Source organism: Nannobrachium achirus (assembly GCF_963921795.1).
Source record: "Nannobrachium achirus genome assembly, chromosome: 4".
Lineage (NCBI taxonomy): Eukaryota > Metazoa > Chordata > Actinopteri > Myctophiformes > Myctophidae > Nannobrachium > Nannobrachium achirus.
The window spans coordinates 48,406,941-48,434,443 of record NC_137813.1 but is presented as its reverse complement, the minus strand read 5'-3'; the positions used below and the strand labels follow the sequence as shown (position 1 = coordinate 48,434,443).

The 27,503-nt window shown below is 42.4% G+C and overlaps 1 protein-coding gene across 1 annotated transcript in view; it reads right to left on the bottom strand.

Moving 5' to 3' along the window:
- Positions 1 to 27,503, bottom strand: part of ttyh2l (tweety homolog 2, like) — a gene marked incomplete at both ends in the record, with an annotated part of 54,449 nt that overhangs the window by 15,737 nt on the left and 11,209 nt on the right. The window contains 3 exons of the mRNA XM_080724697.1: positions 1,421 to 1,516; positions 7,689 to 7,909; positions 15,079 to 15,190. Coding sequence (XP_080580823.1) covers positions 1,421 to 1,516; positions 7,689 to 7,909; positions 15,079 to 15,190 — 429 coding nt within the window. The remainder of the gene's footprint in view (positions 1 to 1,420; positions 1,517 to 7,688; positions 7,910 to 15,078; positions 15,191 to 27,503) is intronic.

Below are 27,503 nucleotides of genomic sequence, written 5' to 3'. Positions count from 1 at the left end.
TGTAAATTAAGTAATGCAGACCAGATTCCGGATAAGCGGTTGAAGATGGATGGATGGATGGAAGGAGTTCAACAACAATTTACGGGTCCATTTGGTTTCATTTTACGCTCTCAAGACTAAGAGTTAAAGGTCTATAAGGGTTCATTTGGTTATCAACTCTCCATAATTTAGCTGGGGACCACCTGGAACCACCTCAAGGACCACTGGTTGAAAACCATGCTCTATGCAGTTTTGTTTTTAGCTTTATATCCATATCACCTTAACCATGCTAATGAAACTGTGATTTTATATACCTGCTAAGGTTATATGCCGGATATGTTTTCCGCCTGCACACTAAGGATTGCCTCCTGTAGTGCCATCTAACCATTGCTAACCTTTTTATGCATTATGACTAAGTATGAATTGGGCTTCAACACTAATTCTACAATATCCACTTGTGCAGAATGTGAGTGGAATAAATAAATGGACCAAGTGAGAAAGATATGATAGTCCAACTCTAGGTTCATGCAGCACTCTAAACGGTGCGGAGAGGCTGACCAACGTGCTTCGCATCAGCAGGAAGCCACAGAAAGTAGAGATGAACTTCAGGGAAGAACGCCCTCATGAAGAGTTTATCGTGATAGGCAGGGTATAGAACATCCACACACTGTTGAACACGAACAGGCACATCAAAATACACCCAGAGGCATGAGAAATTGTTTTAACGACTGTTATAAATCATGATCCAATGTCCAGTGTCCAGTTCTCAAGTGCGAAGGGAAAATAGAAAAGACTGATGGCTATTTTGAACACAAGGATGACTGAAACAACTGTTTTCTTCTTCTTTTTTCTCAATTGAATTTCCCCTCTGTTTCAGAAGAACAGAAATCTTCCTTAGGGGTTGAGATCTCTAATGCAGAAATACAGGAACCCATTAAATGCTTAAAAACAAAAAAGATCTGGGACCAGATGGCTGCATTTCAGAATTCTACAAAGAAAATTCCCATCCGACTTAATATGTCCTCTTCTTCAGTCCATGTTTAACACATCCTTGATATCTGGTAAGCAATAATATGACTTTTACTAGGACCCATTTCTATGCTCCTCATATGGCCCAATATCACTTACTTAATGTGGATGATAAACTACTATCCTCAGTTACAGTGGCCAGATTGGAGAAGGTTTTTGCTTCCGGACATATTTATATTATATTTTTCAGCAGTGTTTTTGCGTTCTATACAGTACCATATCGATACCATAGGTGTCTTACAACAAGTTACAACACTTGTAAGACGTACGTTACGTACTACTGTACACACCTGTGTATGACGTTTCATCATATTTGTGCATGACGCAACAGTGCTCTGCATGCTCATTTTGACTCAGATAGGTTTTGGAATGCACGTGCACAGAAATGCACCCAGTACAGTACAGTACTTACATAGAAAGCAGCCATCGCGACTGCCTGGCCACCGCCAGGCAAGTGACCACGCAGATGACCAGATCCAGGATCAGGAGTAGCAGATAGGTCAACCATCTGCAAGACAAGGCCAGGAAAAGAAGATTAAAGCCCTTTGCATACAGGACAGTTGCGTTTTTTTTCGTTTGCTGCAACGCTGTGCGGAATCAGCGCTGCGGATCCCAAAAGGAGTCATAAAAGGAGTGATGAGTTTTTTACCGCATGCGACAAGACGCACGAATTGAACTGGGTTTGATCGCGAAAAAAAACGCACGGCCGCAGCCACTCGTCGCACGGCTAATTCGGATTCGGTGTGCATGAGGTCGTAGAGAATCATTGTTTTCTTTTTAAAAAATGAAATTGTCCGTTTTATCCGTGCGGATAAACGCGTCTGTGTGCAAAGGGCTTTAGCGTAATAATCACAGAAGGTCGCAGTTTACTTTGATAAACTGCACATCATGTCCGTGCATACTTTTTTACGGTCTATGGGTTTGCCGCTCTGACATAGATATTCACGCATATCTGTGAATGTCTATGGGCGAGGTCGCTTTTCGCCCTTAGGCGTCTTACTGGTTAATAGAATTCCATTTAGTTTTAGTCATGTTTTAGTCATCTAAAATGTTTTAGCATTAGGGTCTAGTTTAAGTCGAATAAATATCATACGTTTTTAGTAATTTAGTCGACTAAAAGGTATTTCTGCTATTTTCAGAGCGCAATACCCGAGGGCAACCAAACGTAAAACGACTTGTCTTTTTAGTTCTACCAGATATCTTCTCCACTTGTCCCTCCCTAACATTTTAGTCTAGTTTTTATTTATTGACAAAATTGTCAATATATTTAGTCTTAGTTTTAGTCAATCGCAGCTTAGCACTGCATCATCGTCAATTTGACTGACAGTTTACTGAACACGCGTGTACAATAAAAAAGGTGACGCACGCATGACTCAAGGCGTCTATGTGTGTATACAGCACATATTAGCAGGCTTGTATATTAGTTAGAGCCCATCTGTTCCCGGTCATTTCCAGCCTGTTAGCTTAATAATTTAACAGGACAAAATCCATACGCATGAATTTTTCATGTCCTTAAAGTGTCCTCTGCAGGAATGGACCACACAGTGTCCTGAATCCCTAACTAAAGTGTGCATGAATGTGGCTTCTGATCCAGACACACGTGGGAGCACTTAACTGACTCATTCTCAACATCACCGGCCCCTGTGGAACTGTAAACCTTATGACAGCGGCCCAAAAACATTGATCGCCAGGACACAACACGTGAGCATTGATGTCGAGAGTCGAGAGGGATTTCGTTTGTCACTCGCTCATAAATGTTGGAAATGTTGGAAGCGTAAAAATGTTGTCAATGATTCCATGATTTGATACCTGCTGCTATTTGATGTGATTTTTATAGCCTATGCCGGTGGTTTTCAACCCTTTTCATATCAAGGTACATTATTTATTAGGCATTTGAGCCACGGATCCACCATTTGATGAGATGTAGCCTCTCAGACCCAAAACCTTGAATATTTTGTTATCGTTGGATAGGATTTTGTCCACAATTCCATGCTATATGATGTGGTACCATGGGAGAGATAACAGGCAAACGTTGATCAATATAACAATTCTTCTACATTCTGTAATTGTGTAGACCAGGGGTCTTCAACGTTTTCAGGCCAAGGACCCCTTAGATGAAAGAGAGATGAAGCAGGGACCCCCACTACATATTGTTGTGTTGAAGATTAAAAAATGTCATAGATTTTAGATCTTAGACAGCTTAGTCTTGTTTGACAGCACTGTCATCCAATTGGAGTAATGTGTATTTTCAGACATTTAACCACTTGAACCGTCAAATACTTTAGTCTGCTCTTCTCTTCCCTCTATAAACCTCTTTGCCAAAAATAGCCGATCTACAAGCTTACAACGCCTCGCAGCGCGAGGCGTTGTAAGCTTGTAGATCTGCTATTTTTGGCTAATGTTCCACTCAGAATAGGGACCCCCTAGGGGTCCCGGACCCCCTGTTGAAGACCCCTGGTGTAGACTTCTTGTAAATTAAGTAATGCAGGTGTTCAACGATCTATAAGGGTCCATTAGGTTATCAACTCTCCATCATTTAGCTGGGGACCACCTGGAACCCCCTCAAGGACCACTGGTTGAAAATCACTGCTCCATGTCACCTTAACCATGCACATGAAACTGTGATTATATACAGTACATTCTGCTAATGTTATATGCCGGATATGTTTTCCACCTGCACACTAAGGATTTCCGCCTCCCGTAGTGCCATCTAACCATTGCTAACCTTTTTATCTTATTTATATTGGACTTTGTATATTTGATTTGACTGTGCCTTCCTGTTATTTGACCAGTTCTTTGTTCTGTGTTCCTTTCCTCTCCATCCTCACTTCCTTATTCTAACTCTCCCTGCAACCGCAATATTCAGAGAAAAACACCTGTAATCGTATGATGTGACCATAACGTTGATTCTGATACTTCTGAATGCCAAAATGAAACAAAAAGTGCAAGAGCAACATAATACTTTCTGTAATGTATATTGCAGCGTATGCATATTAAGACTGCCACTAGCAGTCACTTGTGTTTTAGAAGTAATAATCCTGGAGTGCTCCAAGCTACGTCTTACAATGACTGATTTGTAATTGTACACTACAAGAGTGTGGAGTAACCACTCATCTGGCCAGAAAGCAGTGGGTACGCACTAGGAGAGCTTTTAACACAGATTGCTATTCAATTTCTCCACATAAACAGAGCACTAAAAACCTTCAGGTGGACACCGGAGCATGGAAGGAATGGAGGGACATACAATAGGGAGGGATGAGAAGTGGGGGAAAAAAAGGAGTGGTTGGAGCATTGTTCCCTTATTCGACGACTCTAGGCTGGTTGTAACATGAGCCCTTCATCAACGTATACTGCAAAATCACCAGTGTCAATTTAACCAAATGAACCCCGGCGTCCCTATTCTGGAGCAAACATTCAGCGCAGAAATAGCAGATCTGATGGGCTACATTCGCCAAGAGATTTGGTGTAGAAGGAAAAAAACAGGGGGGCTATTATAGGGGTGACTCTGATCAATGAAGTAATTTATAAAGGGTTTAAGTGGCTAATGTTGAGAGTGTAAAAATAGACCCATTTTGCACACAGGACACTCAGGATTTTGCAGTGCACAGAGTCAGACCTCTCTCCACAAGCATTTTACATCCCACTGACTGGTTGTGTGAAACCCAATCATTACACAGGAGATTGGAGTCAGGTTGCACACAGCCAGGGGCGTCACACCAAATTCTGGGCCCTGGGTACAAGCCAAGGATTCACTCCGGGCACCCCAGGAATGTTAACTATTGAAAAATAGCAGATATACAAGCTCACAGCGCGGCACCGAGTGCCGCGCTGTGAGCTTGTAGATCTGCTATTTGTGAAAAATCGTGAAAATGTGTGCAAGAAACCTATATGTTTCCATGACAGTGGTGCTCAAACTTTTTCACGTCAAGGACCCCCAAGATGATATATATTTGGCCACGGACCCCCATCTCAAAATATTTAGTTCCAGTGACCAGCCAGAAGCAAAATTTGAGTTACAAATGTTGGCTTAAAAAATACATATATTCAAAGATTTCCACACATTTTCACGACTATTCAAAAATAGCAGATCTACAAGCTCGCAGCGCGGCACTCGGTGCCGCGCTGCGAGCTTGTATATCTGCTATTTTTCAATAGCTAAAGTTACTCGGGCCCCTCCACCTTGGGCCCTAGTAACTCAGTCCCACTTCCCCCCCCCCCTTGTGACGCTCCTGCACACAGCAGCAGCAGGTCCAGAACAGTGAGCCCTGGTCCTGAGGCTATAGAGAGAGAGCGAGAGAGCGTTCCGTGTGGAGCTGGCAATGGAGGACAGACCGATGACATTAATTATATAAATAGGTCAAGGAGGCAACACTGCCTTGTGATACAGTACAACAGTCGCTGCCTGTATTTAATCATGTCAGGATTCAGTAAGTAATTGCAATGACCAGTGGCGCTACTGCTACAATAAAACACCATAATCCTAGTGGATAGGTTTGGGGAGATGTGTTCGCTCGCTGTGGGATGTGTTTTGCTGTTTCAGTCCAATCATCACTTAGAACAGGAGGGGTCTTCTACGTTTTCGAGACAAGGACCCCTAAGTTGAGAGAGGGACCCCCACAACCTGTTCATAGATTCCATATAGTTTAATCGTGTGATGTCAGTATATTTTGGATTCATGTCAATGTGTGTTTTCCGATATTTACCCACTTGAACCGTCAATACTTAATAAACTTGACCTTTTACTCTGTTCTTAGGCTGCCCTTTTTCCCCTCTACACCAAGGCCTCACAGCGCGAGGCGTTGTGAGCTTGTAGATCTGCTAAAGTTGTAGATCTGCTAAAGTTCACAAAATATGGACACTAGGGTTCAAGTGGTTAATATAAAAAAGGAGAAAAAAAACTTTCTATCACTCAAAGATTCAGAGGACCCCTGTAGTAACTCTGAGGACCCCCTAGGGGTCCCAGACCCCCTGTTGAAGACCCATGACTTAGAAGGCTATATAAGCAAGTAACCACCACTAATCAGTCATTTTAGACTAGCCATTATCTGGCAGGGTAGAGGAAAGATTACTAATAGCAGCACTGCACAACCATCCCCCCAGGCTATGGGTTATGAGGAGGAACTAGCCAATTACAGATTGCATGTGCATTTTCCAATTTCTGGGACTGTGTTCCGTCTCCGGTGCTGACAACCAAATGGTGCGTGTTGGTGTGCTTTTATTTCATTCATAAAATAACCAATCATGTGTCATGTTCTTGCTTCATCCATTTTTCTCTTCAAACACTGAGACTCATTCCAAACCATTTGAGATGTATCTGACATGAATTGAATTTGAATTGGTAATAATTATTGTCCCATCCTTTCCAATTGGCCACACTGGCATGCCACTTGAAAACCACTGAATTTAGTCAACTATAACTATAATCATGGAGCTTACACAAAAACTAATTTGAGTTTGTTGATTCTCTCTATTCTCTCTCTCTCTCTAACTCACCACATAATCCCTATGAGTGTGTGTACGCACGGCACATACAGAGAGAGAGAGAGAGAGAGAGAGAGAGAGAGAGAGAGAGAGAGAGAGAGAGAGAGAGAGAGAGAGAGAGAGAGACACACACACACGCAGTTTGTCATAGCTGCATCAGACATTGTTTGAATTATTTTGCTGTGTATCTAACAGATTATGGTGGTTTACTGTATATTATTTAAAATATTTACTTGAATTAAAAAAGTGTAATGTATTTGACAATAGGATTTATGTCATATTTATCTTATTTTTAATTATTATTACGTACTGTTTATTTTGTATCTCTCTATTCTTACCTGTATACAGTATTTCATGCCAACTGCGGTGCTGCTTTGACAACTAAATTTCCCTCAGGATCGATAAAGGTCTATCTATCTATTTATCTATCTTTTATGATTTCTTCCTGAGGCACAGAACATTGTTATGTGCTCGCAGCACTGCATGTATGATAATAGGTCCTGTGTTTGTTTGAGTTTGTGTGTTTGTGGGTGGATGTTCATGAAACGTGGAGGAGGTAATGATCCGTAGGCCTGGACTGGAGAGATGCTAGAGGTTTGGGTGTAAAGGTTCAAAGGTCATGGATCAAGAGATGTTGGTGCATGCAGGCTTTGCGTCCAAGTCAAGGTTAAGGTTCTCTTCTTTATTTGTCTCCCATAGGATAAGTGTGTCTTAGAGCAAAGTACTAAAAGCTGCAGTACATAAAAACATACACAATACATAACAAAATGACAGTGTATATAGTGACACATGTGCAAACCCTTGTGGTAGTCACATACATTCATCATAGTCATGTATACTTGCCTTACAGGCGTACCTCTCAGGCCAAAACATTGCGCAATAACACAGTACAAATTCTCTAAAAATTCTCAATATTTCTCAGTGGAATAGCTTTTTCAAGACGCATGAATGCAAGCAGTATATTATATTCAAATGTTTATATTGGCGATGAGCTGAGCAATGTTAACCACTTGAACCACAGCATCCATATTCTGGGAGGAATGTTAGCAAAGAAAATAGCATTTTTTTGGGGAAAATAAATGTGGTGAAGAGGGGGGGAAAAACGGTCCAAGTACAGTTGCAACTCAGGTCAGTTTTACTAAGAATACAGGGTTTAAGTGGTTAATAAAACCAACCAAAAATGAGTTATTTCCACCAACCTATAATATTCAAAGAAGGCCGTTTGGTCAGCGATGGCTGCCAGGTCCACGTTGGCTCTTCCGATATCCGGCAGGTTAGTCAGCTGGGTGATGATGTTGGTAGACATGAGCTGCATGAAGCGGAGAGCCTTGACAAAGTCTTTCCTCTTGGCAAGGATCTCATCCAGTCGCTCCAGGTGCTGCTTTAAGCCTGTCTCCATACTGGATAGGGAGCCCCCAACCTGGGGAACAAAAGCAGAAGGGCTGTTTTGCTGTGGTTGAAGTAAACGGAAAAGAGGAGAAAGGGGAAGGCAACAGGAGAGCAGTGGTGCATGTCCTAGGTTTTTTGGAGTGACACTCATTCCCTGCACGACACGCATGTGGTTGTGGAGATACAGTGCATTTTCAATGGATGAAATGGTTAGTAGAGGGCCATGCTTTATTCAAAAACATGCTGCATGTCATAGCACCAGTAAGACGCCTAAGGGCGAAAGCGAGGTCGCGCCATGTCTTGGCCATCTGGCCAAAGGGATTTGGTTCACAGGGATCTCCATATATGGCAATAAAAGGGGTTTGGTTCCCCTGACATCACAGTGATTATATTTGCATTCACAGATATGGGCTTAATATTAATGACATCAGGGATCTCCATATATGGGCATAAAAGGGGTTTGGTTCCCCTGACATCACAGGAATCTCCATATCTCCATATATGGGCATAAAAGTGATTTGGTTCCCCTGGCATGATGGCATCACAGGGATCTCCATAATAAAAGTAATTTAGTTCCCATGACATCACAGTGATTATCAGAAAATGTTCAAGATACAATGGTAGATACAAGCTCACAATGCGTTGCATCGCGACGCATTGTGAGCTTGTAGATCGGCTATTTTCAAATGGTTGACATGTATAAAAGGGTAATGTAAGGGCTAATGTAAGTTTTGTGATATTAATCAAAATCTACAAAGTAACTAGTAACAAAATGTGGTGGAGTAAAGTACAATATCTGAGTTGTAGTGGAGTAGAAGTAAAAGTATTGGAAATACTCAAGTAAAAGTACAAATACCTCAAAACTTTACCTAAGTACTGTACTTAAGTAAACGTACTTAGTTACTTTACACCACTGACTATGTCACATTATGAGTCCACTAGGACAGTGGTTCTCTAAGCTGAATTTTATTTCCACGGACCCCCATAACTCTGAGAGTGCCCCAATGCAACCAAATGGACCCTTTGGGTCCAATTTGGTTCCATCTGTGCACTCTCAGACCTGTAAAGGCCATTTAAGGCTATAGCCCTTTATGTGCTTCTGGTGATATTACTGTCAGTGTCCGCTCAGTTTGTATGTCCGTGGCAAAAATAGAGTTTTGTCCAAGTAGGGCTGTCACAATTATTACATAATCGTCTAATCGCGATTATTTAACATAATCGCGATTATTCTTTATAATCGTCATAATCGTTTCCATGTTGAAAAATGTTCATATAGGTCATTAATAGTGGAAATAGCAGATCTACAAGCTCACAACGCGTCGCAATGAGACGCGTTTCCACTATCAATGTTCTTTTTTAAGTATAAAGTTGTCAAATATGTCAGTAATTTTTTTGTATATTTAGGTTATGCAGTGTCATATCTACCATGTGCAACTTCAAGGCCTAAAAGCCAAACAGAAATGTAATTGTCAACAACAAAAACACAATTAAATCGTAATGTAAAATGTCGTAATCGTGACAGCCCTACATCCAAACATGGTGATGATCCCTGCTTTGGATTTATTCTGATAAACAATGATGGTGTGAGAGGAATGCTGATGACACAGAGGTCTTATCACTGATCTGTGTTAGGTTGAGAGCCTAGGTGGTCGTGTGGAGGAAAAAAAAACATTTTTCTTTTTGTACATTACTTTGATAGAGTGACTGTCATTGCTACCAGTAAGACTCCCTAATCGGGAGATAAGCGACCGTCAGGTCGCAGCGTGATTTTAGGGCAAAATCTGTAGGAGCAGTGTGCAACAATGTGTTTGAAAAAATCGGCCTGATGGTGGCGCTATATGGGACAGATCCATGTTGATGACATGAGTGTAGACATACTGTGTAGCGATTTGCGTGATTTTAGGGCAAAATCTGTAGGAGCAGTGTCCAAAAAAATTGTTTTAAAAAATCGGCCTGAAGGTGGCGCTATATGGGACAGATCCATGTTGATGACATTGAGTGTAGACATGCTGTGTAGCGATTTGCGTAATTTTAGGACAAAATCTGTAGGAATAGTGTCCAAAAATGTGTTTTAAAAAATCGGCCTGAAGGTGGCGCTAAATGGGAGAGATCCATGTTGATGACATGAGTGTAGAGCAAGTGTGTACCGATTTGTGTGATTTTAGGGCAACATTTGTAGCAGCAGTGTCCAAAAATGTGTTTTGCTAGAAGAGGGCTATGTGAGAAATTTGGCATGGATCGGGGCAACGGTTGCGGAGATATGAGCAGGGCAAAAGTGTGACGTGTGACAGACAGACTGACTGACTGACTGACTGACGGACGGACTCACAGCTGGTCGAGGTTTTGACAGTAACTGCGACCTGACGGTCGCAATAAAACCTGGGGGGTAAAAACGCATCAATACGGTTAACAGCAGGTACATTTTGACGCCAGACACTGTCTAAAAACAACCCACTGAAGCAGCACTAACAATTCAATTCAACAAAACATTTGCCCCTATTTTATTTATTTTTTCAAATGTAATCCAAGGCTGTTTCATGTAGTGAAAAAGAAATTTCCCTGATACATGCAGCTTTTGTTGGTGTGTGATTGTGTGTAGCCTACATCTGTGTCTATATTTGCATGTTGGTTTGGATGGTCCTGTGTTTGTGTATACAGTATATCATTAACTAGGATAGAAGGATCTGATTTATTTAAATAAAGATAAATAGAGGTAGTCTATATTTAAACCTTGTTATGTTGATGTGGCCAATGTGCTTTGGCTAAAATAGAGAATACATAAACAAAACATTTTACAATCGCACCAAGCTTTGCAAGTTTCAAACAGATTTTGTTCTGAAAAGTTTAACAAGCACTAAAAATCAAAAACAGAAATCAATACAGCTAACAGCAGGTCACTTTTAGCCGCTGAAATGTTAAGAAACTAATCCACTTGAGTGCTGTTGTTACTGTATTAAATGTTAAATGTTAAATTATTTATATCTCTGATTTCACACTCCCTGAATTAGAAATCGATATGGAAGCCCGCTTATGACTGAACAAAATGAAAAATGCCTGAGCTGTGAGTTTTATTTATCGTCATTTTAACTTCAGTTTTTTCACATCACATGAAGTCGTAACTGTGCCAAAAAAAAACAACAACAAAAGAAAAAAATCTTTCAGGTTTCAGGACCTTTTAAATTTATTCAGTGGGCAGAAATAAGACACCATATCGTCGTTGTCGGGTAGAAACCTTGTATCTCCAAGTGTCAAATTTGTACGTTATTTTGCAAAGTAAAGCCTTGCTTCATCATACGAGGCCGTCGCACAAAAGTAGTGAAAACAGCAGATCAACAAGCACACAACGCCTCGCGGTGCGTGCGGGTTGTGTGCTTGTAGATCGGCTGTTTTCACTAGTTTAAATCATTTTTAAAATGATGAGTGCAAAACCGACGGTTTTGGACATACAAGGTTTCCACCCGACAACAACAATATTCTGATCAGGATACGCTATAAGGTCATGGGAACTCAACACAACCGAGTCGAAAACTCATATCTTGGTATCACTGAGCCTTAAACCTTTCAAACACCATCCATTAACTTGGAGTGAATCCATGCTGTCTTCAGTCTACTACGCGCGACCCCAGAGAGAGATAATACACAGCTCATCCTGCACTCCAGTACTCCCGGGGGGAGAAAGACCTGATTGCCCGTAAAAAACACTCCTACTCCCAGCCTCCGTGGTTCATCATGTTTCACAGCCCTGCCACGGAGCCCTGAGTGAATCTTATCTACTAACCAGGGTCTGCAGTCATCATCACCCCCAACCTGCACTGGTGTGAACCATCACGTTACGCCTTTAAAATGTGTCTGGATGAAGCCGGGTCTTCTAGCTTAAAAAAGATTACGAAAGCTTCTCTACATCACAGATCACACTTGAGGGTTGCAGCACTTCTTTAACCCATTTAGGCCTAGAATTATTGAATGCTTTAACCAATGAAAAATAGCAGATATACAAGCTCACAGCGCGGCTGCGAGATTGTAGATCTGCTATTTTTGAAAAAGTCGTGAACATGTGTGCAAATCTTTGAATATATGTATTTTCAAAGGGAACGTTTGTAACTCAAATTTTGCTTCTGGGTGGTCCCTGGAACTACTGTAAATATTTTGAGATGCGGGTCCGTGGCCAAATAAATATCATTTTGGGGGTCCTTCACATGACAAAGTCTGAGAACCACTGACAAAGTAGTCTCTCAAGAACAGACTAACTGAGCTCCAGTTAATTAGTGAAAAGGACCTTTTCTTTGACGATGGCTGGCCAGATTGCTGACATAGAAACATAAGGGTTTTCAAAAAATCTTAGAAGGATTCAAAAGACACTTATAGAATCGGGTCAAAATTCTAATTTTCACATTTTTTCCAAAATAGCAGATCTACAAGCTCGCAGCGCGGCACTCGGTGCCGCACTGTGAGCTTGTATATCTGCTATTTTTCAATAGTTAAAGCATACAACAATGATACACAATAATGTGTACCCGTTCTAAATGGGTTTTAAACACCAATTTCCATGCAACCTCACCTGCTGTGATGCTTTTGGGGACACCAAGCACCTGACATTTGCCTTAAGTACACAAATACAATGTAGGCCTACGATCACGGCATTAAAAAGAGAAACAGGTTGATAGAGAGTCAAATAAGGTACTTGAGGGAGACAGTATAAATCTGATATTACAGTGTAAGCTACAGTATGAAGACAGTTAGAATCAGAATGTATAAGACGAGCAGTAATCACTGCCTGCTCCAACAACCTTCCTGGTTCATTATTTTCTGGAGATACTTGCCAGCAGTATGTCCAATAGGACAAATAAAACAGCAACCAAACAAACAAATTGGCAGGTCCTTAAAAAGCAGAGAAGGAAATTGTTGATATTTTTGGTAGGGACATGTTTCTTGTATTGGTCGTTTATTCTGTGATTTTACATAGACCAATGCCATAATGATTGACGGAAAAGTGTGTTGCGAGATCCAGGGTTAAGCGCAGCTAACCCATTGCAACCCATTCATCCTACCCCTTTAATTACTTAAAGGAGTAGTTCACCCCCAAAATGACTTTTTGTCTCCACCAGCCGAAGGCATGGGGGAGAGTATGTTTTCCCCTTCGACCGTCCGTCCGTGCGTCCGTGCGTCCGTCCGTGCGTCCGTCCGTGCGTCCTCGCAGTTTGTGTGCACCAAATCTCAGTCGCCGTTGGCCCGGTCGCTGCGAAATTGAGCACACACATTCCCTGGATGCCAATCTAGAACCTCTGCCTTAAATTTTTCAAATAGGCCTTTTCTAGCGCCACCTAGTGGCCGATGTTCACAAAACACATTTCTGTGCACTACTCTTACAGATTTTGTCCAAAAATCCTACAAATCGGTAGGCAGTATCTCTATAGCGATGTGATCAAGTCCGATCCATCTGATATTTCATATTCCATCCTGTTTGGCTAATATTGGCTTCCAAAGTTTGCAGGATTGCTCCGTTTTTGAACAAAATGCCTCAAATCATCAACGCAGCTTGCGATTACCGTGAAATTTGCCACACATATTCTCACTAGGTCAAGGAACAAATGCTACCTTTTTCACATTGGCCTGTTATAGCGCCACCAGCAGCAGGTAGACTTTAGCAAACCACATTTTTGGAACACAATGCTTCAAATCATGCATGCAGCGTCCGATTGCCATGAAAGATCTAAGGTGAAGAACATATGCCACCCTTTTTACACTGGCCTATTATACAGTAACACCATCAGGATGCACGGCCTGTGCTCGGAAGAGCACTGCTTCTAGTTTTCTATCGATTACTCATGCCATGGAGACTAGAGTTCAATAATATTTTTAACAATAATAAGACAAAAATGTGATAACAATAAATTTACCCCCATTCGTTCCAGATGGGGACCCGTTTCGAAACGGGTCCCCATCCGGGAATCAATGGGGGTAAATTTACTCGAATCAAATTTTTGTCTTAGGAATGTGACAAAAACTGTGTTTTCAGATCTTTTTGCAATAAACAACACATCTTCTTGCAATGTATTCTTAATGGCACACAATATACCCAATACTGTTATGGAGACTTCTGTTGCTAGGCATTATTGTCAGTAAAGTAATGCCAAATATAACAATTCTCTATAACAGCTTCATTAAAAAATGCTCCTTTTCTCTCCAACTCAAAACGGTGGCATCATCCAAGTAGGTTTCAGGATTATGGGGAAAGACAGCAGCAAGACAACTCTGTAAATGCATTGCCGAAGCTGTCATTGTTTCAGTTTTTTGTTTTGTTTTCTAGCAGGAAGTACGTGTTTGCTCCCCTGGAGAATATCTGTGCTTCTCACAAGCTATCCCCAGTACGCAACAACGTGCAGCTATAGTATCACAATCAATACCAAGGCAACATCAAAACCCCACAGTAATGAACGATGAAATCATCATAATCCATTCGGTGCACAGTCGAAAATAAATATGCGTGGCAAAGATCCGGTTTCTTCTTTGGGCTATTTGTGTACAACACTGTGGGATAAAAGCTAGTTTGAAGGAGAGAGCATGTTTGAAGATAATGAGAAAGAAAGAGAGAGAGAGAGAGAGAGAGAGAGAGAGAGAGAGAGAGAGAGAGAGAGAGAGAGAGAGAGAGAGAGGCTTACTGTCCTAGCTTTCATCCAATGCAGATGGGAGTTAATCCCCTGGTTCCTTATTGTGATTACGGTTTCCTCCTGGGCTCTGAGGTGACCCCCTGCCTCTCTCTCTCTCTCTCTCTCTCTCTCTCTCTCTCTCTCTCTCTCTCTCTCTCTCTCTCTTCAATCCCTCAGCTCATTCTTCCGCTACGCTTTGCAAATAAGTCTGCCCACCCTGGATGCAGGTCAGGAGTTGTTTCGCAAAACAAGCCCCAATTACACGGCCAGGGCAACAAGTTACTGCAATCCCCCCACCCAGGGCCAAGAAGCTGAAACAGACCCGCAACGATTGTCTACTGTTAGAAGCAATTGCACATTACATCCATCAATGGGGGTTATCTCTGTTAAAATATCATGTTAATGCCCTAAATGCAGGGAAAACGGTGGGCACGATAATCAATTAAGCATTGTGTGTATGATAATAATGCGTAACAAAAACAGACCCTGGGACCCTGACGGGTCCATTTGGTTCCATTTCAACAAGGGTTGGGCATGTGTGTGTTTTCCTCACCAGATTGTTGATGCCACCCAAGGTGTGATTGGCATTGTAGAGTGAGTAGGTCAGCTGGTATACGCCGTCGTTGGTCTCACTGTTTCCATAGAAACCCACCCCAACAGCGGAACTGTGAAAAGAGGTAATTAAGATGAAGCACGCACGTTATTTAATTCACACATTATTTAATTCAATGTTACATCATATAGCTTTTTTTGAGCGACAACCACACAAGGCTATCCCATGACAGCTGAGAGACGGAACTGTGTCGTTTCCAATTTCCCTGTGGGGAAGGTAGAGCCTTGAGGGCAAAGAGATAACTTCATAGTAGCTTAGTTTTTGTTTCAAAAAAGTCTCCCAGTCATTAAAGTCTGCCAGAGTCCCAGCCTCCCTGTCCCAACACGTGTGTGTGTTTGTTCTTTCTATTCCTCTTTCCTAAACCCACAATAAAAAATAAAATAAAAACTAACAAGCTGCTGACAACTCCCAACAATCACAATGAACTCGGGTCAAAGCAGCTTCTACTGTGGGTGGACAAACAATTAAAAGTGTTGAACTAAAGTACAGATTCTGCTAGAATTTCCGCCCATTTTTATTTATGTAAGGGGACTAATTGGGCCTGGATCTGACCAAAACACGTGGGCATTCATTGTTAGTATAGACTTGCTATTCCTCTCTTCTTGCTGGCTGACCTAGCCTGGCAGGAAACACACTGGTGCCAAGGGAAGGAGACATAGCGCTCTCATTTCATGCCTGATGAAGTTTTTGCTCTCTTGAACAAAGTCTGCAGCTCTAACCCTCGTGTAATCTTCATATTATGCACCCGACATCCACAAGGGTCATAAATGGGCAGCTTCCTATGACGGGAGTGTCTTCATTGAATTTGAACCCATAATCTATTTGGCATGAAGAAACAGCCAGCTGTTCTTGTTGAATAACTGTTTTCCTCCGCATCCAGAAAGAGAGTATTGAGTTTACACCACTAGACTACAAGACGCGTCACATTGCGTCTTGTGTTCTGTGTGTCTGCCTGCAAACAGAATTACTCGCAAACGAGTGGGCGGATTTCTCTGAAACTTGGTTGGAATGATCAGTTGGCCGGCCCAAAAAGATAATGAACTTTTGGGTCAAAAATGTTGGTAGTATATTTGTGCAAGCAAATGCGTTTTTTTTACTGTTTAATTTAAGAATCTCATAAATTGTGTTTTTGTCATATTATTTATAATTCTTTTGATGAAAGGTGATGAATGTAAAACTAAATCAGGCCAATCAGGCCACTGAACTGTGCACTTCTGGACTCAGTAATGAGAGAAATGGGGACGCTGTGATCTTGTAGATCTTCTATTTTTGGTGCGCGTCATACAGCCAAGTACTATATAAGTCAGGCATAAGCCTCTGCGACTATAAACAGCCTCATCAGTGTATGTACCTCTTCTGTTACTGGTCTAGGCTGTATCGACCCAAAGAGTAATGAATGATTCAACTTTGTTGTATGCGATAGCAGTGAGATCAGAGGCCAGTGGTTTGGGGCACTCTGGTGATCTTCTAGGGGAGGGTCACATTGCTTCGGGAGAAAAAGCTCATTCATCATATTCTAGACACAATGAGACTCGGCGGCTGTAGTACATCACTCATGTTCAGTGAGCGCACACACACGCACGCAAGCACGCACACGCACGCACGCACGCACGCACACACGCCAGTACATCTACAGTGTGCTGTGTATAATTACAATACAATCAGTGTTGGGAAATTACATCAAAAGCTCCCCTTCAAAATAAGTTACTCAGTAACTACAGTAGCTGGCTAGCTACAGTATATTGAAGCCACGTTGTACCTAATAGTAGGCATGTTATGACATTGAGTGATTAAATAAAACAAAACTGTATCAAAGCTACAAATTGATGGAGATGGAGAATTCTCTTTTTGATGTGATGGTAGTCTGTCAAGCTGTCAAACTCTTTAACAATCTTTGAACGCTACAGACATGTTTAGGCGGAAGCATTTGAAAGTTGTGTGAGGCAAGTCTCGAGAGACGTAAGTGATGGACAGACTGCACTCAAAACTCATCTGTTGTGCCACTTTATGTTGATGTGCCAGTGCCACTGAATAGCGATGTACGGTAGCTTTTGTCAAGCTGCCGAACTACATAGCGGAGAAAAAAAGCTCAACTACTTGAAAGTTACGTCATTCTGGAAGTAATAAAGTTAGTTACTTGAAACCTACATCTAACATATAATTTTCCGAATGTCTGTCTGTCTGAGTGTCTGTCTGTCTGTCTGTCTGAAACCGCGTTTCTCCTCAGTGGCTGGAGCAATTGATCTGAAATCGCATCACCATCAGCATATGAACACACCTGACATAACTGTGAAGCCCGTTTGTCACTTTCACAAATCGTATGCTGTATAATTGCATTTTTATGGTGTATCTATATCTATTTAGCCTACAGTACCTTTTGTGACCACACATGTTAAGGGAGGGGCGCTGTTGTTCAGGCCATGCACAATCACACACAAACCCACACACACACACACACACACACACACACACGGGGGGGGGGGGGGGGGGGGGGGGAGTGTGTGTGTGTGCAGGCGGGCAGGCGGGCGGGCGGGCGGGGGGGGGGGGGGGTGGTTCTGGCCCTGTTACAGATGTTGTCCAAAATCATGCAGATCGGTACACAGTATCTCTGTAGCCGTTAAATGGAACGGGTATTTCTTACATTGATGCTCCTACATATTAGCATGCAAGCACCAGTTAAAGTTACTTTCCATCCCTCATATACTGTGTGCACAGTGCACATCCCATAATCCACACACTGCACATCATTTCGGAGCTCATATCTTTGAACGGGTAAGAGCTAGTCATTTGTAATTCACACCGTTCTAAGCAAGAAGTGGGAAGTGAAACGACTGATATCAACTTCTGTTTTTAAATTTTCCTCGTGTGTCACACTGTTGATGTCGCCTAGCACCCTCTGTTCTCTACCAAGCCACACGATAAATATAGGCCATGCTCAACCACGTACAGACGGCCAGATGGACACCACAGGAAATGATATCACCTTCTGAAGTGAGAACGTGAGTGATGATGGGGGTGTGGGTGCAAGCAAGGTGAGGGCTTAGGGGAAAGGCTTGCGCAGATGCACATGCTGTCATAGTTATACCTGCTTCTGTGCATTTCTATATTGTCGCTGTGGGGTGGAAAGTTCCTTGTATGTCCGAAATGGTTTCTTTTTCAGGAAATGGACAGAAAGAACCTGCGATCAATGATATTTATTAAAACCACAGACAGACTTAACCACTTTCTCGTTCACATTCTAAAATATTTCAAAAATAGCAAATCTATAAGCTCACAGTTTCGGAGCTATCTAGCATAAGAGCTCAGATCTCATCTGACCCGAGTCACCGGACACACTGTATTGATTCATGTTCAAATACTCTTCCCATTCAGAGCTTTTTATAGCATACTTTCTGACAGACAGACAAGTGTTTTTTTGTTAGTTTTTGGAATGTAATGGAGTATCCAAAATACAAATACTATAGTAATGTAGCTTACTTCTTTACTGCCTACTATTGTGTGTCAGATTACAGCTGCTGGTTGTGCCTGGGGGGCATTTACAAAACGTCTGTGACAATCAACGCGCACATAAAATATCAGACCTACAAGCACACAGCGTGCGTATCCACGACGCACTGCGGGCTTGTAGATCTGCTGTTTTCGGTTCGCGACACAGTCGTGTGACAAAGTATAGACCTGGCTTCAGTCACGCTGTTGTTTGATGCAGAGACGGTTCTTTGAATGAAAAGGGAAAACATTTCAGGATCTCTCTAGGCATCTCTGTTGGATGCTTTAACTTAATATGCAGGTGCATTATTGTTGATCAGTGGTAGGACAACTTGGCATTGCACAGCTTGCATTTGACCGTGTTTTCATTAGGCATACTAAACCGAACTTCTCATACAAGTGTGTGTGTGTGTGTGTGTGTGTGTGTGTGTGTGTGTGTGTGTGTGTGTGTGTGTGTGTGTGTGTGTGTGTGCGTGCGTGTCTGTGTGTCTGTGTGCGTGCGTGCGTGCGTGCGTGCGTGCGTGCGTGCGTGCGTGCGTGCGTGCGTGTGTGTGTGTGTGTGTGTGTCCGGCCAGGAAGTCTGGAGGTCGGAGGAAATTATATTTTCTGGTACGTGTCATAAAAGAACGGCTCAAACTGCTAATTACCGGCCTAATGCCTCATTCACACTACAGATATATAGTTGAACGTTTTGCTTGGTAATTCAATGTAATCTCAATGGAAACCAGCTTTAAAGATGCAGCACACACAAAGAACACAACTTTGAAAGCTTTAAAGCTGGTTTCCATTGAGATTACATTGAATTACCAAGCAAAACGTTCAACTATATATCTGTAGTGTGAATGAGGCATAAAGCCACCTTTCGCACAAACATACATTGCACACACACACACGCACGCACGCACGCACGCACGCACGCGCGCGCACACACACACACACACACACACACACACACACACACACACACACACACACACACACACACACACACACACACACACACACACAGTCTCCCCTCCCTGAGGGGAGGGAAGACCACTGTCCCCGACTCCCCGTCCTGTCACGTGTGTGCATGGACAGCATCACAGACCATTACATCAATTCATAACACAAGCCATGGACAGATAAATATGACTTATACTGCACTGGTTCCTAACCTGTTCTGGATCAGGGCCCACATGAAAATCTTGAAAGCATTTTGCAGCCTATACCCATCTGACCACTTAGACACTGCAGCCATTACGTGATCAGACACGTGCATTTTCAGAGCATGTTTATTTGTATGTAGGGATGGGACCAAGCCCCAAGAACGGCTTGTAAACATTGAAGCGGCCGCCCTACTGGCCAAAGCCGGAATTTCAGGCGGGGTGAAACATACTGGTACATGCACGAGCATAAGAGCGCTGCTGGGGTCTAAAATAGGGTTCAATGGACGTCGACGTCGTTCGTGACGTCATTACGTCTCGACGTCAAACATTTTGGCCAATAATAATGTGCCAATTTCCCCCAGAATGCACCTGGATTCAGCTACTTCCGCATGCTTCAAAACGCCACTGAGCATTTGCATTGAAGTGAATGGATGGGGGCGGGGCTGTCCGCTCTCTATTATATATAATAATACTCTATGGATGGGACGATAATCGCTATCATTATTCATCGTGGTAAAAAAAAAAAAACACTCACAATAATCGTATCATGGAGATTTAATTTATTGTGAAATTGTCCTCTGTCATGCACCGGGATCAATTCACCTCTTATTTGCCGAGCTGCATATTTGGTACCACTTAAACCCTCTATAATTGGTAAACATTAAAGCCATTCTGGCCACTGCATCCACTTTTGCAAGTCTGACAGACTCACAAATGGCATTAATGACAACGTAGAGATACTGTTCCTATGAAACAGTGTGGGCTCGCTCGTACTATATTCTGCAGTGCTAACTGTCATGTGAAGCTCAACCAATACTCTATAGCTAACACCACTCCCAGATTTTCCACATCTCATTGGCTAATAGCCCTGCCTTTGTACTGTCTGCGACGGAACTCACACGACGGAACTCACTCTATAAATAATGAAGATAATAACATACTAAGGCGAGACCACAACTACTGACACTGTAATGACATGGGACATTAAACTTTCAAGGTTTAGCTTCCAGGGTATCTATCTCTGAGAGAACACAAATGTAACCACATTTGCAGTGCCGAGGGAAGTAGGGGTGCTGGGGGTGCAGCCGCACCCCCTCCCCCACGTCCCACCGCACCCCCCACCGCACCCCCTAAAGGGGGGTTGGGGGAAAAATATTGCCGATCGGCAAGTAGAGGCTCTGACATCAGTGGCGTGAAGTAGGAGCTATTTGGCTACTTCTATTTCCAGTACAATTTCAAAATAAACATGTGTTGAATGATCGATTGTATAGACAAAAAAAAAAGAAAGGCTCTTGTTTTGAAATGTGCTTCTGGGCACTGTTTAGACAGGAAATGGCTTTCAAAGGACTTCCCTTTTAACTTGTCTAAGCGTCTGTCTCTCCGTGCGTAACATATGCGTCATGGGCTCGGGTGAATTATAACAATACGGGCATAAAAGGAATATACAGAACACCAAGACAACACAACCTAGGCTATGAAGGCATATAACATCGCCCTCTGCTAGCCCTGGCGTCCTCACTGGTGAGTCGTGGCTAAAGACTTGTAATGATGAATGCTATGTTATGCTGCTGTGCTGCCTGGCTAGGCTAATGTTTGGGCTAGCTAGTGGCTAATGGCTATGGTGTACCAGAAGTTGACCAGCTGTTTCCTAACACTGGGGTCTGGACCGATGCGGCGGACAATATAGCATCTAATAATATCCTGCTGGCTGCAATCAGATCAGTGGCATATGGCCACTGTGTGCGCATTTTTTATATGTCTCCGCACTGTCCACAGCCCGTTTGGAGAGGCAAAGGGAAAGTTTAGTGTGCAGTTCCCAATTGTGTTACATTTAGCTAAAAAATAAACCGCGGAAACCCGAATAAAACCTGCAAAAAAGGTTATAAAACACAATTAAAATCCGCAAATAACCGCAATTCTTCGCGCGCGCTTTGCGCGCGCGCGCGAGCGGGGATCGGGTCACGCACGCGCGCGACCTGCCTCATATTAGTTCCCACGGCTATGCACATTTGGTTACACTCTCAGAGTTAAATGAACACTGAGAAAGCTACTGTGGCTCTGGATATAAGACAGAGGCGGGGCCTTCCACCAACATCTAGTATCATCAGCTAGGGCTGTCATTATGACATTTTACATGAAATTGTCACTCAAATAATTGGCAATTAACGATTAAATTGTGTTTTTGTCGTTGATAATTACATTTCTGTTTGGCTTTTAGGCTTTGAAGTTGCACATGGCAGATATGACACATAACCTAAATACACAAAGAAATTACTGACATATTTGACAACTTACTACTTAAAAAAATAACATTGATAGTGGAAATAGCCGATCTACAAGCTCACAACGCGTCGCATCGCGACGCGTTGTGAGCTTGTAGATCTGCTATTTCCACTATTTTTGACTTTTTTTCCCTATTTTTTAACATGGAAACGATTATGACGAGTATGAAAAATAATCGCGATTATGTAAAATAATCGCGATTAGACGATTATGTAATAATTGTGACAGCCCTATCATCAGCCACCCACAACAAACCATATGATTCCAACATGTGTGATTCATCTACAGAGTTCAGAGAGTTTAAATGGTGACTAAAGATCAGCTCTTTGATGAATGCGAGGAGGGAATCAGAAACTTTTCATTTCACAGTTCCGTCTCAGTGATGAATCGTGCAGCGTAATGCACAAAATTAAGATTTCAGCCATACTTCATGAATAAATAACAAAGGGGAAACTAATGCGTTTCAGCTATGATAGCTCTCCGGGGTAAGACTGAGATATGTGAGTGAAATAGGAAATTAGAGATTAATTAATGCAAACGCAGCACAACACTTCCTGGTGTGTTATTTCCATTACATTTCCACTCAAATGTGATCCTGTGTGGAAATCACAATTTGTGATTACAAAAAAAAAATTGTCAACAATTGTCAAAGCATCATGTTTACAAGAGTAAAATAATGTGGATGAAATTCTTTGTCATACTAGCTCCATCATTAGAATATAAATTAATTTGGAAAGTGCGCTCATTGGAATGCAGATAGCAGTGGTTCATAAATAGACTAACAAATGAAGAAACACTAACGAACAGTATGGTGATGATGGTGGTGGTGGGTTGAACTAGCCACTTGACTATCTCCATCACAAATACACAACAGCTATTATCAAAAAATATAAGCAGCTTAAACTGCACCTGTTTCTACATGAATGATTCACTATGCAACATGCCAATTAACGTGACCATGATGTCAAAACATTTACAATTCATGTCATAAATCATTACAGTGTTATTGTCATCACCTAGGCGCTGTGTGTGAGCTGTGTAATTTCACAGACATTAAGCTGTGTGCGTGTTTGAATACAGTCCACATTCTGCATTTGTCAGTGGATTTTGAGCGTGGGGAAAGGGGTAAAAATGCACCCTCCAACCGCTTTGAGCACCTGGAATCATTGTTGTAAATCCCACCATGGCAGCAGCATTTGATCATAGTGCTATTATAGTATTCCTATAATGTTGTTGATTATCGTGACATGTAGATTATATTGACTTATACTGTGTGAATAGGAACATGTCCTGGTCTATGTCGGTTAGCAACAGTTGCTAAATCGTTGCCAAATGTATTGTAAGGATGGGCTTAGCGAACGTGTTCTGCCCACACCATTGTGAAATCCCAGTGGGACATTTTGTTCGCAGGGGAGGTTAGCTGTTGACAGTAATGTTGATCTATTTATTTAATTTTCTCATTGTCTTTGTTAATAAATAATGCTATGGCTAAGTAATAAACAGATTTTTGCCTAGCATTCATAGTTAATCCTCAACTGAGCCTCTACAGCCTGCTGATATGGCAATGTGGAAATAAGAAACAATTATCCTGTGGCTCAGTAGATAACAAGAGGCGTCATGGCGTGTGAGACACATTCTGAGAAATGTGGACGAAAAAGCAAAAATGTGCACCCACCCACCCACCAACCCACCAGACAGGCGGTTAGTGCTAGATTGGTGGGGGCTGGATGAAGGGGAGCGTCAAATTCATTAAGAATTGCACGAAAGAAACCCAGGTGCGCAAGTGCGTAAAAAGTCTTTGCCACAAATATTATAGTATCTGGTGCTCTTGGAACAATGAAGATATATACAAATTAAAGTACAGCGTCAGTCAAACAGTTGTAACAGGAAGGAACAGATATACAGTATTTAAAAGGGCTTTATTGTCGAGTGGCTACATAATTATAAAGAAAAGAACTGTATGCTTTGACCACACAGCTGGTCTTCTGGGCACAAGAGAGAAAGGTTTACCCTTATAGCCTGCCCTACAGCATAGTCTAAAGTTCCATGCAGAATAGGAAGATAATATACCTGTATATATGTTTTTTTTTGTTTTCATAATGTTGAATGAAAAATGTAAGTGTCTCAAAACATTGCAATAGAGAAGAAAGGGAAACTGGAATGTTTTCAGACAAAGAACAAATCCTTTGACAAGACATTCCATGCAGCCAACAGCGAACTGAGAAAGATAAAGTAGCTCAAACATAGCTGGCAAACATCAGTCTATTTTCATGAAAGTTGTTGGTTTGGATTGCAGGCAGCCTACGTATACCTATCATGTGGCATTTCTTGATGACGAGTTATTCCAGTCATTGCTTTCAGCTGGCAAGGATTTGTTTGGCCATGTTAAGAACAGGACCTGTTCAACTGCATCTGCAAGTGTTGATCAACAGTTGTCAGGAGAACGGTGACACAGATGCCAGGGAATTTCAGAGACTTGTTTGTATGAGTCAACAGATATTAATGTTGGCCAACCTTGGATCTTTATTCAGGACGTTTCATCATTTCATGTTGTCGGGTGGAAACCTTGTATGTCCAAAACCGTCTGTTTTGTATTTATCATTTTTAAAATGATTTAAACTAATGAAAACACTTTTCACTACTTTTGTGCGACGGCCTTGTATGATGTAGCAGCTGGCTTTACTTCGCGAAAGAAGGTACAAATTTGAAACTTAGAGATACAAGGTTTCCACCCGACAACAACAATATATATGTCACAGATATTTTGAGATTCAGTAAGATTGAGACCAGGAGCACTCGTTTTTGGGCACAAGGTGGAGCAAGCGATGCCTCCTTCGGGGGACTACCCATAATTAGTGCTACAGGGTTATAGATTTAGGAATAGTTTTACTGAGGTTAGGGTTAGGATTAGGGTTAGGTTTAGGCATAGTTTTACTGGGGTTAGGGTTAGGATTAGGGTTAGGTTTAGGCATAGTTTTACTGAGGTTAGGGTTAGGGTTAAGGTTAGGTTTAGGCATAGTAGCATTCACCAGGTTAGCATTCACCAGCGTGGGACTAATGAGAACAATGGAGGAACAATGAGACGTGGGACCAATGCAGTCAAATGCTCTACCACTGAGAAGCTCCCCAATGACATGGGCTTCTTCCAGGGACTGCCCACAAGGTGAACTAAAACAAGCGCTCCTGTCCCAATCTTACTGGTACCTCAAACAAACGAACTGTAACACACACACACACGCACGCACGCACGCACGCACCCACCCACCCACCCACCCACCCACCCACCCACACACACACACACACACACACACACACACACACACACACACACACACACACACACACACACACACACACACACACACACACACACACAATGTATATGTTACAGTATGTTCAAGAAACCAGTAAAAGTTGTCAAGGAGCACTCGTTTTGACGTTCACCACACACTAATCACCACCAGATGGCGACGTCAGCCACTGCTCTGCCATTCACCAGAGTGTATATAAGAGAGTTACGTCACGCTTTGAACTCGCCGCAGACCGGAAGTGTTTACTCTTTATTTACTAGCCTAGCCTAGCCTAGCCTAGCCTAGCCTAGCCATTAGCTCCATTGTAGTCACTTGGACAGGGCGTTTAACGTGCGCTTGCCCAGGCCTTACGGCCTGGGCATAAATATAACGATTGCATTCACCACGGCTTCGTAACTCGCGCAGCGCTCCGCCGGCCGCGCGGCCCTGGCCCGCTCTTCGCGGCCACTCGCGTTGGCCTTCGCGTCGCTTGGGGCTTCGTGGACCCAGGGGGGCCTCGTAACTCGTTTGGGCTTCGTGGATACAGGGGGGCTTCGGTAGCCGCTCGCAGTGTCGTGGACAATAGAGCGGCGCACCGCCTGGAGTACGTTGTTGTGGCGACCGCTTGCTCCGCCCCGTGCCGCACCACGAGTGCTCCGCGTCTCGAATGTGCTGTTTCTCTAATATACTATGACATATATATATATATACCGTATATATATATATATATATTTCTCTTCTTTTTTAAGAGCAAACAAAGGGGAGTTCTTTTTAACTAATAAAAATCTTGTGATGCAGTGGGACAGAATAAATGACAAATTTGTGTTATTGGATTAGAGCAGTGTTATACTAAAGCATTAGGTCAGGCCAAGGATAGACAGAAGGAATGGTTTGTGTGTTTCCTTTGTACACTTTGTATACGTTTGCAGTTGTAACATTGTCGATTGTTGCCCCTATCCAGTGTCAAAAAGCTCAGTACCATATCTGTCAAACTGACAGTTACTTCAAAACATACAGTATTCATGAAGTCAGGCTCTATTTCATAGGCTCTAGTCTAGACAGTGAATCTCAACTTTCATTTTATTTCAAGGACCCCCGGTTTTATTATGCTTTATAAAAAGGACCCGCAGCTTGATTATTAGCTCTGGCATTAGGTTTTAACTCTGACTTACAGACCCCAACACGTCCATGTGGTTCCTAACTATCAGTCATTTAGCTGGGGACCCCCTGGAACCCCCTCAAGGTCTTCCAGACCCCATGTTGATAACCAGCTAGATAACCAGCTAGGAGAGTTGTTTATTCAAAGACACAGCATCCTGAAGTGTCTATACATCCTGATACCACCCTCGTACTACACAGCGACATAAAAGCATCAATATCACTGAGGCTTTCCGCCCAGCGAATAGAGGAAGCCAAAAGCTATCTGTGCAATCACATACTCATTTATCAGTAATGTGTGGCGGTGTGCGTTGCTTTATTCGTTCGTTAACCACTTCCTAGCGTCCCTATATCTGGGACATTCCCCCCCAAAAATAGCTGATCTACACGCTCACAGCACGCCACCACACGACACGCTGTTGTGAGATTGTCGCACATTGAAGTACAGAGGGAACTCAAGCATTAAGTGGTTAAAGATCCCGTTGCTTTGACAAACAAAACAGAGGTGTCCAGAAAGGGAAGAGTTAATATTGCTCTGTGGATAAGCGGTATCATGCCCAGGCACTTAACACTGCAACAAGCCTTCTTTCTGTACTGTAACTGGGGGGGGTTTGGAATGTTAACAGCAAGCTAACTCAATTAAGACCCAGCACTTAGATGACAGTCACAAGATTAAGATTCAATCAAGCTCTTTGGAGGAATCATTTGTACTGAATTACCTTCATTTCTGTTCTAGAGAACCCAAGAGGAACGTGCCTCCCAACTAGCTCTCTCTCTCACTAAGCAAGAGCCCACAGTACGATGGTCGGGCCGCATCATCATTATGCCTATACATTTCTGTCTGCCTTAAATAAATGCTTATTTAATTCATTTATATTCTATAGATTTGACGGTGAGTATATGTGGCAATCTAATTACAAGAACCCTGCATTAAATAAACAGCAGATGGAGCTGAATGATTGCACATATAATCGAGTTTGCTTTGATCGCCTTTGCCTTT